Source organism: Megalops cyprinoides, chromosome 4 (assembly GCF_013368585.1).
Source record: "Megalops cyprinoides isolate fMegCyp1 chromosome 4, fMegCyp1.pri, whole genome shotgun sequence".
In the NCBI taxonomy this organism is placed as follows: Eukaryota; Metazoa; Chordata; class Actinopteri; order Elopiformes; family Megalopidae; genus Megalops; species Megalops cyprinoides.
The window spans coordinates 41,780,907-41,795,686 of NC_050586.1; the positions used below are offsets into that span (position 1 = coordinate 41,780,907).

At 39.2% G+C, this 14,780-nt stretch overlaps 1 protein-coding gene across 1 annotated transcript in view; it reads left to right on the forward strand.

Moving 5' to 3' along the window:
• pomt1 (protein-O-mannosyltransferase 1) overlaps positions 1 to 14,780 on the forward strand; it is a 73,112-nt gene that overhangs the window by 38,885 nt on the left and 19,447 nt on the right. The window contains exons 12-16 of the mRNA XM_036527007.1: positions 6,018 to 6,110; positions 6,613 to 6,709; positions 11,727 to 11,819; positions 12,257 to 12,377; positions 12,819 to 12,916. Of these exons, the coding sequence (XP_036382900.1) occupies positions 6,018 to 6,110; positions 6,613 to 6,709; positions 11,727 to 11,819; positions 12,257 to 12,377; positions 12,819 to 12,916 (502 nt within the window). The remainder of the gene's footprint in view (positions 1 to 6,017; positions 6,111 to 6,612; positions 6,710 to 11,726; positions 11,820 to 12,256; positions 12,378 to 12,818; positions 12,917 to 14,780) is intronic.

A 14,780-nucleotide genomic window follows, 5' to 3' on the forward strand; every position in this document is an offset into this window, starting at 1 on the left:
AATCCACCACGAGCGAGTGGGCGTGTTGATGACGTTTCTATTATGTGACTGGCGTGAAACTGGAAGAATACAAACATCTGCCTCGTACTCTTTTCCACGTGCCTGTACATTGCTGGTATTTCTTGGCCCAATCTTGATGCTTCAACTTGTGAATCTTATTCAGTGGTGGTCGTGTTTCAGCCTTCTTTACCTTGGCCATGTCTCTGAGCACTTGACACCTTGTACTTATGGACCCTCCAGGTAGGTTGCAGTTTTGGAATATGGTGGCTCTGGAGGATAATGGGTTCCTGGTAGCTTCACGTTTAATTCTTCTCAAGTCTTTTGCAGTTAATTTGCACCTTTATTTCTCTGTGCATTTTTTTGCGACCCAGTTGACTATTCTCAACGAAACGTTTGATTGTCCGGTGGTCACTCCTCAATAGTTTAGCTATTTCAAGAGTGTTGCATCCATCTGAAAGGCTTTTTACAATTTTTGGCTTTTCAGTGTCAGTTAAATCTCTTTTTTGGCTCATTTTACCTGAGGTAGTGAAGCTGCCTAATAGTTAATACAAGTTGTTAATCACTTTAGGCCACACCCTCCCTCATTACACAAATACATATCACTTGAAAACGATTAAATCCAATAAGCATTCAAGTTTATATGATTTGGAGTCGGAAAATGTGCATAGGAATAACGATAAGGTCAGAATACTCACTTGCCTAATAATTGTGCATGCAGTGTTTACCATACCAATTTGTTGCAAAACACGTATAGAGTACCGAGGTGGGTACGTCATCACTGGTTCTTCGCTGGTGTCAGAAGTAAATTCACTGTCCATTTTTACTCAAGTTCTGAATTAACCTGTTTGGTGTGAGGATATATTTGGAATCATCAACTGTTTAGAAATTTACAAAAATGTTAAGATTTAAGACTTGTAGTTTGTTTTGTAGTCCACTTTTTGAACGACATATCCAATAGAGCAATGCAGGGGGAACGTCCTGACAAATCAGATACCACCATCTCATACGGGCATTCTGGGATCTTCAGTTTAGAAAACCGTTGGATCTGAGAAAACCCAGCTGGGTTTGATAAGCTGAGAATGATAATAAGCCACACTCTAGTTAGCAAGACTGGAGAGCGGGAATGAGAAAGCTCCTTGGTTTCATGGGACGTGTAGTTTTTAGCCCATGGTTGTACTAGCATCTAAGCTAAAAAATTAAATTATGTAAAACAACATAAGTCGTAAGTTGGGATCACAGTATATAATGTGGAAATTGATGGTAAGCCATAAATCACTAGAAGTACTTTAAAAGTGCGTTTTAAAAAATGTCTGTGACTAAAATGAATGGGGAATTTCACTTCCAACACCAGTGTGTCAGGGAAGTGAGAATTTAATAAAAATTAAATGGCCTGAACCCAGCAGTCTTAGAAATTAATGCCCTTGTTTATTGTCCGGCACTCTGATTATCAAACACAAATGACACCAAGTACTAAAACTCCTCAATTAACCAACATGTAAAATAATTAAAAGAATTGATTTAATTAATATCTTTAGTAATTATTATTAAATTATCAATTAAATCACCAAATTCATAGATAGGAAATGAGCAGTCTGGTGGATCAACCTTTGTCAGAATTATACAATCACAAGTGGAATAAATTAAAAAGGTTTATTGAGAAGTTACACTAAGACAAAATTCAGTCTGGGCTACAAACCTGGTCCACTACCGTGACAGACATTAAATTATATAAAGACATTAACAAAACAAGAACATGGATGGATCACGGAATGGATGAATGAATGCGTGAAGAGAAAATTACCCAAGCCAATTGTTTACCTCTCCCAAGGAAGAACACAGGTACCACTCACAATAGCAGTAAAACTCCAAAAGGAAAAATCCAAAAAGTTGCAGGAGAAACTGAGCCACGGACTGGATCACTGAACAGATGACTGAGCATCTATCTGAGCTGGCTGAACATCAAGGCTGAGCGTAAGCAAAAACTGAGCGTCGAGGCCTGTTCTTGGCCTGACTTATGGTGTGTTCCATTTGAACTCGGAAGTCAGAATTTCTGAGTTCCCAGTCGGAAATTTCAACTGGAATGCGCCCTGAAGTCAGAATTCCGACTCGGAAAGTCGGAGGAACCTCACCAACCCCGACCTCAAAATCCAAGATGGCTGCTCCAGGCATCATAAGTCGTGAAAGCTGTAGTATTATACTGTTTATTAGCACTTCTGTCTTATTTGTGTCTCATTAAATCAGTCGTACAAACTGTCTAACATCTCTCTGTGGACATGTTGCTACGGTGTCTGTATGCACAAAATACCGCATAATGCGTTGTTATCAACTGGGATTGCTAACAATAGCTAACAATAGCTGGTCGGGGTAGCTAGCTAGCTAGCTACAGTAAAGTTGTCACAACAGGTTGCTTGCAGTGGCTGTGGTAAAATTAACTATTTGGTCAGAAGAGATGTGATGAGGCTGAATTAGTTTGATATCTAACTAGCTATTAGTAATATGACAGTTGAGCAAAATGCGTGAAAGCCAAAAGTGTAGAAAGCTACCTGGCTTTCTACGTTCATTGTTATTTTTATTATTGTAGCTAGCTATGTGTTTGTGTCTGTTTGCAAGGGGATATTTGTATTTGTCATTGGAATGTGATAGTAGCTAGCTAGTTATGTTTATTGTTTATTTTGTATTGTAGCTAGCTAACTAGACTTGTGTTTGTAAGGTGGTATTTGTGCTTATCAGCTGAATGTGCAAGTAGCTAGCTAGTTAATTTGGCATTCACGCACTTTGCTAGCTAGATAGCCATCAAGCAAATACAACTTCGTCGTGTCTCTTCTAAACAAATAGGTAATTTTACATTCATACTGCAAGCCGAGGTATTGACTTTTAATCTTAAGTACCGTTTGCTTGCTAGCTAGCTAGCAAATTAACGTTAGTTCACTAGCTAGTGTTAAGTGCGCCAGGCCATTCAGTCATTAGTGGATATAACTTCTTCTATGATGGTTTTGTGATGGACCTCATATTTGTTCTGTAGTCGTCTGATTTTCGAAAGAGCAAGCACAACAAAGGTTTTCCTGGAGGTGTCCATCTTGGTTTTCTGACTTCTCTCCACCTCCCTGACCCGTGCATAATTAATTTTATGGTGGGGGAATGCCTAGAAGTTTCTTCAGGACTTAATTTTGTGCTTCAGATCCCAACATCTGGAAATACCAGATATAATCGCGAAAATATCATTGTTACATTCAGCTCTTCATGAGCATCGCAGTGACACCTAAAAATTAATAGGCATGGGCTGAGAGGAGAGAGTTGGCTAAGAGGAACTGGTAAAATGGTGGTTTTGCTGCTATATTGAGAAATACATGTTATCACACATTGGGCTTTCCAACATTTTACCCATGACATGAGGGTACAATTAACTGTGGGGTATAAAAGGGTAAGTGATCTGAACATGTAGATACACACACACACACGCTGATTGTGCTCAGGAAGGGGAGAAGGGGGAGAAGGCGGAGAAAAGTGGTCTAGCTGGATGTTACTCTTTTTAAGAAGTAACTTTAAAATTGGCCAAAAAGGCAAAGTTCTTTAAGATTATATTAGAAGTACCTGGCACCAAAACGTCTTTCAGATTAAACCAAACATGACTGTGGCCACCATTTAGTCAAGGATTCTACATCTGAGGGGCAGATTAATGCTTACCAATACACAAAGTGGGTGTACTACGCCCTACTTCCACTTTTATCTGGCAAAATCAAATGTGTATCCAACAGTCAATCATTAGTTTGAGGTTTCAAATACCTGACTGGGTTTTACGTGACTTCTTGTGATCTTAAAGCAATGGCTGCTTATTTTAAGTAGGTATACGACTTGAGGTCACTGATTTAGGGGTATTTATGGTGTTAGGCCATTTGCTCTCTTGCCTGCTATGTGTGTGTATTTGTTGACTGATCTTATCTGCCCTTGGTCTGGTCCTGAGTGGAGAAGGGAATCATAAAAACCCAGACCAGGCAAAGAACCATAAAATGCATGGTACTGTCCCGACAAGTGTGACGTAGCCACCTTGGTACTCTATGCTGACTATGCGAAAAAAACAAGATAAAGAGCCTAGTTACATAGCTTTACTGAAATCTGTTGCTTCATAAATTTTTCATTAGTAATTAGCTTAAAATGACAGTGGAAACTTGTTTTTACTGTACACTGCAGCCTCGAGTGCAAGATTTTTCCATAATAGAGCAATTTAGTAGGCTATGTATTAAACTGCACAGTATGACAGTGTTGTCATCCTGTGGTAGAAGGAAACACACCGAACGAGATTCACTGAATGAGATGTACTGAAAGAACTGAACAAGATTCACCAAAACAGATGTACTGAAAGACTGAACAAATTTGAAGAACTGAATGAATCAGTAGTGACATGGTGAACTGCAGCAGACCCAGACAGTCATGAACTGGACATCCCACTCCAGTGGAACATTTCCTCCTCTCATGATCATGTTTGTTGTTTTCTATGTGCTGATGTAGTTGTCACTCAGAGCATATTGGGGAGGTTGCCTGACTGAGTCAAAATGAACAAATCTTTTAGAGCAGTGAATCAGTACATACATACAGTACACTGAAAAGATTTGTTCATTTGCAAACTGAACAACAATAATATGAGCAGCTTCCAGGTGCCTGACGACTCTCAGGGTGCTTTAGGCTGCTGTGATCTCCTAGTCATTGTTGGCTGAATGTTATTTTTAACTCAGAAGCAAGAGCAAAGTGTTGGCTATCAGTACCACCAGAATGAGCACGCCCCCCCCTTAACAACACACTTTGTTGTTTTTCTGAATTATCTGAAGCAAGCATGTGCTGGATTGAATAGACTTGTCCCATATTTCACATTGCAAACCTGAATGAACTCCTACTCTGATTTTATAACTTTTTAGGCGACAGCGCATTGTGGTTGTTATAATGGGCTTTTGAATGAGAGTAACCAGCTCTGATGCAGTGTTAAGCAACAATGTAAAGAATCCCAGCTCTCCCAAGAGAAAAATGTTTGGTATATCATTTCATAGTGGTAAAAGCAGCAGCGCTTTGTATGGCTTATACTTATGATTTAAAAAATAATAAAGCAGGTTTCAGTTAATGTCAGTGCAAATTTGTGTATTTTCCCAAATTCTTGTGTTTTAGTACCTCCTAAAAATGTGGATTAAGAATGTTGAATAGCAAAATAATGCTCTTGTCAGTTGTTTTACTTTTGTGAACTTTGCCACTTTTTAAAAATAATATTGGTAATCTAGCTGGCTGAATTGTGACAATACACCAATCTCTGAGATATTAAAAGATTTAAAATCAGGCTCCTGAGTAGCTCAGTGATTAAGGTGCTTGCTTTGAGCACAAGCTAAGCTCTACAGCCTGGGTTCAATCCCATCTGTGTCATCAGCCAGTGATTACAGGGAACCCACTGTGGTGGAAAAAATTGGCTTTGTTTTCCCAGGGATAGGGGTGGGCACTGCATGTTGACAGGGATGGCTGCTCTTGCTGCTGTCAGACTTGTCAGTCACCTTTAGCTTGCATCACATCAGTGACGTTCTTAGCCCATTGTACCACACTAGAGGATTGAATGTGTGGAGTGTTACTGAGGAGTGTGAAAACAGCTGTGGTTGGTTTGTGAGTGTGTGAGAGGATTGCACTCACTTTACCCTAGTGCTCTTGTATGAGTGAATTAGTTGTCATAGTAAGTTGAGCCCAGTGGGTTCTATTGGTGATTCCAAAAGACAGCTACATAAAGAGGAAAAGGCATTTACAGATACTTACTCTTGTTAAGGAACAGCATATTAAAATTTAAATTTACTATGAAGTTCAGACAACATATAAATATATGTTTTTATTACAAAAGGTTTGCATGCTGAAAACTGATTAAAACATACTATATGACATTAAGAATGACAATCTCATTCGAGAAACACCTCCCCTTTATAATGTACAGCTTTGCTTCACAACTGAGTTACCAGAATTCAACAACAGTTTTTTGTTTTTTATTTTTATTCCAGACAGGACCTAGTGGTTAGCAACCCACCCCAGCCTGTTAGACATGGGGATGTCGTACAGCTTCTGCATGGCATGACGTCACGCTTCCTTAACACGTAAGGAAATTTCTCAGTTTGTCCTTTTCCCTTTGGAATATAGAAAATGGATCTGCTTTTTAAATTTTGCGATGTGTCATTTTGTCTCAATGGACTTGTTATGTCATGTGATGTATCTGATGAGAATCAATTGCTTTGAGGATCACTGGATGATAAATTAAACAGTTTGTGTATTATCACTATGATGGAAACTAAGCCCTCACTACATTTTCACTCCATTGCCCATTCATGCCTATAGAGCACAACGAAAGTAAGAGAAAATAATAAGTCAGCAGGCATTAGGAAGAAGCTGTGAATGGGAATAGCTATGACAGAGTCATTTAAAATTATACATCTCAATGCATGAAATTTAATTTCAATAATATAAACAATGAATGACTCCTCAAACCAAGCTGATTGTTAAATGTTTTCAACTAATATGTTCCATAATTGAATGTTTTTGGATCAGTATTGGTAATGTTGTTAATTTACTGCAGTTTTGCTGTATTCTCTCTCATATCAGGCATGATGTTGCTGCTCCCATGAGTCCTCACTCACAGGAAGTTTCTGGGTATATTGACTTCAATGTTTCAATGCCAGCCCAGAACCTGTGGAAAGTGGTGAGAACCTCACAGTATATTTACAACTAGATCACAGTTTTGTCTCAGTTTAAGTTTTTGATAAAATACCTTCAAGTATGTAATGTGCTGAGCAAAATGAAATTTAATTTCTTATTTTTGAAATTGGCAACATTTTTATATCTCACGCAGGAGTGTGAGCTATGGCAAATGCAAATCTCTTATATGCTCACAAGCTACCTGCAACTATTTTTTCACACCACATGTCCTTCAGTGTACAACGCTAAGATAAGTGCCAGCTGTACTTCCACTTATTTGTTCTTTTGATGCTCCTCTTTGATAGTACTTCATAAATTGTTTCTGCGTTTACCAAAATACCCATCAGAAGACAATCAACTTATAGTATTTATGTGTCATTTGAAAATGTGGTCTAAAGTGCTGTAGGTACAGTGCTGTCCACAGATAGATTCATTCATTTTATTTGTTCAACTTTTACGGACAGTAATACATAAAACGCTTTTAATGTGAAACGCGATCTCACTGGAAGTGATGTTGCAGTTTCACGACCTCTCACCCAACCAAGGACAATGAAAGTAAACAGGAAATGTCCCCCCCGCAGTGATGCTAGTAAAAACCGGGTGCATTCCTTTGCTAGTTTTCTTGCTCTTGTTCCATATGTCCGAAAAAGCCAGACATATCCCTCTTGTTCCATAAGTTCGAAGAAGATGGTCGTATCTTGCTCTCGTTTCCCGTGTCCGAAGAAAAAGCACACGTACCTCTCTCTCCCCCGGAGGCCGCACCACGTGGACGGGACACGAACTGCCAGGCCGAGGGCTCTGTCCTGGCTTTGATTCTCCAAACTAGCGATGAATTGCTAGTGGGGATCAATAAAACAAGAGCTGAGTTTCAGCGCCAGCAATCAGAGTAGCACAAACTTGTTACCAGCCGGAGACAAAGGTGCGACCAGATTCACCTTAACGTGTCTCCCAGAAAGAAACCCTCATCAGCGCCTGAACCGAACCAGACCAGCCCTGGCTCCCCAACGATGGAACCGAAAGATTTAGACCTCATTCCAGGAGCTACAGTAGGCTATTAACTCTGGGCATAGGACATTGCATAGGTAAAAATATCCTGTACCAGACAGACGTTATGTTTGCTAACACATGCACATAGGCAACTGAAACTCGCTGCTACACGCATGTTCCTTTGTTCTCTTTGAACATTTGAACATGTGTGTTCAGCGAGCGCGCGCATATACATGCACGCACAACACACGCACGACTCAGAACAAAAGAGCACACACTAGTGATGTGCAGTTCGTGAACCAACAAATCCTTTTGAACAAATCTTTGAGGTGAACTGAGTGTACTGAATCCCCAGTCTAAAAGATTTGTTCCTTCCTCTTCGGAAACATGTGCGCTGATTAGCTGGCATAGCAGCTATAACTCTCCCTCCAGTGGATATTAGATATGCGGTCTGTCCACGAAGCAGCCTATCACATAACTATATCAGCAGTATGTTCATGACGACAACTAGCCAATGGCTGAAATGCTAAAATACTCGAGGCACCTCCCACTGGCCATCTCGGCACAGCTGACGGTGTGGGACAATGCAAAAGATCCGGTGACTACGAAGACTCTGAACCCCCCCCCTACTGACCTGATGAACTGTTGAGAAGTTCCCAGTTAAACAGTTCCTTCGGACTCCAAAGATTCACTGACTATGCTGACAAGTTCCCAGTACACCGGTTCCGTTCCCCTCAAAAGAGTCACTGACTACGAAGACCTGGTGACTACTTGTTGCCAGAATCGCTAGTTCTCAGTATAGCAGCAGTATAGCCTATGTATCACATCTGTAGCGTACTATGTCTACATTAACAACAAATAAAAATATGACATCACTGACTAGGTCTACAAGTATATTAAAATGTTTGGGCTCAGTTCAAAACTTGTAGAACAAAGTTTTTCGCTTCGGATATAAGCATGGCTCTTTTTTCTTCAGTGCTTTTTTTTTAGTTTTAGCAACTGACATGTACTTAGGCTATTATACGTGTTAAAATGTGGGGTTCTATTACCTTCCTAAAGACAAAGTATACTTTGCAGCTGCATGATTGTTGGAATAGCATGGTACAGTTTCATGAAATCCATATTATGATTTAATTATTATTAATTTCATTGACATTTGGTTTCACACTGTTAGTAAAAGTCCCAAACACCAAAAAGTGTTTCGTTATGACAAGAAGCAGATTCGATGTTTGTAGCAAAAGACAGGAAGGTTTATTAGCACAGCCGGCTGTGGGAACATCAGCATTGAGCAGAAGTTCAACAGGTATAGAATTCAGTTCATTTTTTATACAGTTAATAGCAGTCACATTTGCATATGAGTTATGATAACCAGCAGGGGTGCTGTTTCTGATTGGTCTTGTGGAGCTGTGCATAGCTAAACAGCTCCCTCTCTAATTGGGCATTTCCCGAGCCCTGTAACCTAATTGGCTCCATAGGGTTCACAAGAGGCGCCGTTTGGCTCCGGTCGGATGTAGCGACATCGCTTTGTATTCAAATACACATCGCTTGTCTCCAGCGTTTGATTGCGTGTCTCCGGATCAAATGCCATGCCATTCCACAAAACTGTCTCCTAACAACACCAAGGGAGTAATTTTTAAAATGCAATAAAACTATTTACAGATTTGTGTATGCCACCTGACTGGATATGGAAATGAACGAATCAGTGAGTCAAAGATTCAAATCATTTTATTGAACTGAACATTTTATGAAAGGAACGGAATCACTAAAAAGAATCGTTTTGAACACCACTAGCACACACCCTATGTGTCAGGGCACAGGCAAGGACTCAGGCGCGGACCACGAGAACTCCAGAATCCAGGCGTTTATTAACAGAGTCGTAGAACAAACAGGCAGTCCAAAACAGGCAGGGTCAAAATACCAGGAAGGCAGTCCAAACACAGTCAGGAATCAAAGCCGGGGACAGGCAGGGTCAAACCAGGTAGTCAGGAAGATCAGGTGAACAAGGCAGGACAGCAGGCAGGATCAAGGTCGAAGAGCAGGCAGGGTCGATTCGGGGAACAGCGATCAGGCAGAAAACACAGCGGGAACGAGACAGGTAAAAGCACACTGCAACGAACTGGCAACAAGACAGAGACAAGCAGGGTAGATATAGGGCTGGGCTGATGAGGAGATGGGAAGCAGGTGTGTAAGCAGGCAGGAGGGGATGATCGGTGGGCGGAGACAGGGCGGAGAGTGGGGCAGGGCTAGAACACAAGGAAAACAAAAGCACATGGACAGGGAAAAACAAAACACAATAGCTAGGGGGCAGGAGCACTGACACTATGACGCTCTCACTCATGCAAGACATTCGCTCAAACCTGCATACATACACCTGCTTCACTTATTGTACACTTATAGTATTGATTCGTGCATTACTACTATGATGTTATATTTCAATAAATGCATTATTTTTCCAAGGTTGTCTGTTGTAATGTTACACGTGGAATGAATATCGCCAACCTCTGCTGATCAGAATTCTAAATACCTTCACCTCTTGGTTAAATCATCAGTGTCATTTGTTTAGTTAGCTAAATAGATAATATTGAGATTTGATTAAAATGAACTATTCATGGGGTCATTTCGATTATGATTATTAATTTAATTATTAATTGAAGTTCTAAATTAATAGTTTAGTATATTTTATGAGACTGATATACAAAATGTAATTGAGACTGATCTTTTATTTTAACCACTATGGTAGACACCATATTCTGTATGGCGCCTCCATGTGTTTAATTTAATTATCCCCTACATAATTGGAACCTCATGTAAGGATATTCCTTACACGTAAGTGGTACCCCCCTCTAATCATAGGCATTGTTCCTACAGTGCTAACCACTGGACATATTGGCATAAAATGATTTATACATGCCATAAAACTTCTATTAGTTGCCGAGGCGTTAATTTGCTTAGAACACAAATTAGCACCGATGTCTGCAAGAGTCCAGGTACTGATTCAGGTACTTAAATGTCCTACATTAAAAAAAATGGAGGGAATTATGAGTAAAAAAGGGAAATCATGATAGGTACAATACTGGTAGGCCTAGTTATTACAGAAAAGAAGCATGACATCTCAGTCATTAGTGACCTCAGCTTACTCTGACAGCCGAAACATGACATTTTCTTGTGCAAGTGCTTGTGTCTACCATTTGGTTAAAGTAGAATATAAATAGAAGTAAAAATATTTTTATCATTGCAAATGTTTTCTATATTGTTGGGTCACAGTCTACCAAAGGAGAGGAAGAGAGTGTGAGGACACCTTCTTTTGTCCACTGAGTTCCCCATAATTTGACATTGGCAGTGTCTGTTCTCTAAAACCTTCCTCTACTTTTGATAGGCTTAAAGTCTGATAAAGTGTTATACTTTTGTGCAAATCACATGTCCATCACTTTCAAAATAATACATCAAGGGACTTAAGAGAAAGTAAAATGATTGCTTAACATGGTTTGGTGGCTGTGTAAAAAGATCAACCATAACATGTGAAGTTTGTTCATCTGTACCACCATCGCTAAATGAGAATGCGGATGTAAAATACAACAATTTTAATACTAGAAAGTTAAATGGAAAAACTGGCCAAACGTAATAATAGTCAACTTTAAAAGTGGCTACTGTTAGAGAGCTGTCTTTATTCACTAAAATGCAGTTTTATTCCTAGCCACTAACTGACTGACTGGTGCTTTGCCTTTCATACTTTTACTGTATATTGTTGTTTCTTAAAGTGCTGAGATCGCATTGCCTCCTAAGCTGCTTGAATTGACATGACTTTGAAAAATGTGTTGTTTTGATGGCACTTCTTTAAAAGTTACTGCTCATCACATTTATGACCCAGTCATAGCTGTTGGTGGACATTTTGTGCTTGTTGCCTTATTAATGCTGCTGCTTTTTTGTTACTTCATGTACAGAATGAAAAACAGTGTGGATGAGGAAATCTCACTCCTGCCGTTAGATGTACTGTTGTTATAGAAGAGCACTAACAGATGCTGTCCTTTCACTAGGAAATACTGAACAGGGAGTCAGAACGAGAAGTGTGGAAGACTATTCTGTCAGAGGTGCAGCTTGTCCATGTCAACACCTCTGCTGTGCTGAAGGTAGGATGAGCTAGGCAGAGGATATTTGTGATATTGACCAGTATTCCAAATAAACTGCATTCAGGTGTATTCATAATCAGGTGGCAAAACAAAGTACATCCTACACAAAATAAACATTCAGGGGTTCACAGGCCAGACTAGGTGTTGCATTGTCAACAATTACACATCATATGCTAAATTTTGTAAGCCTTGACAGAATTGTTTTAAAGCCATCTGTCATTTTGACTTCTCAAATCATTAGTTACTTTTTAAAGTCAAGTAATATACAAGTATTGGTTTTCAAAATGAATGTAGCTTTTGAATGCGTTCATTGTTATTGTTTTATGCATTTCCTAGCTGTATTACACGCTATTGCTTGCAGAACTCATTGCAAAATTCATTGAAAGTTACAGGAAGAGCCCAACTGAAATTTTGATTTGCTCTCCCATTATTGCCAGCTCAGTGGGCTCTCCCTACCAGAGTGGGGCTTCAGGCAGCTGGAGGTGGTGGGAGACAAGATCTATAAGGGCTATCAGCAGAGTGGTGTGTGGAATGTGGAGGAACACCGCTATGGAAGGAGTAAGAGATGCTATGAGAGTACAGAAATAGAGCAGTATGTTTCCTTTAAAACAGTTTATTCAGATACTGCACATCTGTTCTATAAGAAGTGATACAAAAACTAAGCCAGCTGTATTCAGTAGTCATTTTTTATGTGTATGTATATACTGTGGAGCATTTAACATACAAAGACTGAACTTGGTTCTTTGAGAGATTATCTTCATTTTTATCCTAGTGAAGATTATACTAATTTGAAATGTGTTCTAAACGAAAGCATATCATTTTTTTAAAAATAAGATTTGAAATTAAATTTGAAATGAAATCACATCACTGAATGTGTAGTGTTAGGACTTTGGCTGACAAAAACTGTTGAATTCTATTTTGACTTATAAATATTACTTAGTTTTACTGTTATAATGACTGTCACTGTTAGTGAGAAATGTTTTCTGTCCTACATTGCAGGCCAGGAGCAGAGAGAGAGGGAGGTGGAGCTACACTCTCCCACACAGATTAATATAAGCCACAATCTCACTTTCATGACTAAGTTCTTTGAACTGCAGGTGAGAAGAATGATGGTAATACAGCTGGGGTCATTATATGGGATTGTGAATGTATTTGTTTCCACCTTATAATTGGCCTCTTGACAGTACATTAATCTTTAGTGCAACAGAGAGCTCCTCTTAGTGGTGTGGTGCAGTAGCATCAAAGTAGGGGCAACAGGTAGGCAGCATGATTGTGGGGTTCAGAAATCAATTGTCAGTAGTCTCAAATGCTACAGGAAACAAACGAAAGGGGATAGCTAAGGCCATTTCCCAGCTTTTAAGGAAATTTGCACAAGTATGTTTATCTCTCGCTCCATCACTACGTGGGTCTTTCCTGACCCCAGTGCCTGCACCCTGCCCTTCATTGCAGCTAGCATATAAAAAAGCAAAGGTCAGTTAGCTTCCAAAACTCCCCTTATTCCTGTACCAGATTTCAGCCTTTTATACAGTTCTAAATTTGATGGTTGTTAAGCACTGTTAGTTGATGACTCCCATCTTGGGATCAAAAAAGCGTAGAGCTCTTATAAATATGAATTTTTATTTATCTTTGTTACTCACTTGAGAAATCCTGAAAAGAAAATAATTCAGTGAGCAGAGACAATGAAAATTGCACAAGAAAGCACACCGTGGCAGTATGTGTGAACACAGTACGTTTAAATCAGTGGTGTTGCTTGACGAAATTAATATGCATAAACTCACTCCACTAAAATATTGTCTATACAGCAGCTATCTACTTCTTGATGTTGTTTATATTGCCCCATTGAATGCCCATTTTTCTGCTGCCTGTCCGTCCATGAATTCATTAATAACAATGTAAAATGCAGGGCTCCCGAATGGCTCAATCAGCTAACCCAGGTTCGAGTCTGCACTGTTTCATTTGCCAACAATGATCCAGAGTCCATAGCAGTAGATTTAGCTGACACAAATGACCTTGAGAGCAAACAATTAAGTTGAATTTTATAAACCCACTAGTGAGTTACCAAATTTAATTTTAAGGTGGTTTGGTAGAATCACGGGTAGCTAGCTGCATAAAAACATTGAAAATTGACTGATCATTTCAGTGTCATCCTCCTTAGCTGATAAGCTAGAAATTTTTACTTTATTTTTGTGGCACGTTTCATACATTAAAGTAGCACTTATACAACACTTTGTACACAAAAAACAGCATAACCCACATAAAATATTAGTAAAAGCAAGTTGAGAAGAATAATAAATGAGTAAAAGTAAGGTAAAATAAAAGCAGCTCACTAGAATGCCATTCTAAACAATGTGTTTTGAACTGTAATTTAAAAACTGGAACTGAAGGGGAGTCATTAATGAAATGAGGGAGTGCAGAGTTTGGGAATTTGAAATCTAAAGCTAAGTGGCCTGTCCACTATGCATGTGATTTATCTTCTATCTATCTATCTATTTTTCTTTTTTGTATGTGATCCTCAATATTCAATATTCAATTCAATATTAAATTGGATTATACTTGTCCTTTAATACATTCCTGTTGCACTTTTCTGTTAAACTTCTGGAAACAATAGGAGCAGTGGCTGGCCTGAGTGCTCTTTCTGTGTTTCTTGGTATATATGGTTGAAACATGTTCTTTATGTACTTTACTGTTAAAAACCAACAGTTTTTGAATAAGTTCTAAAATTAACAAGTTGGGGTCCCCTGGGGACTCACACTACCTTTACACCCTCTTCATGGTATTCTGGACACAGGGGGTAAAACTAAAGGAATGGTGACTAAAATATATTCAGTTTTGATAAAGGCATCACATTTACCTTTCTCCTCTGGTTTAATGTGGTCCAGGGATTTAAATCAATCAGAAGTGGATATTAACTGGAGCACAATTTGAAATAATGTTACCCTTTCGTCAAGAAACCCATATCAT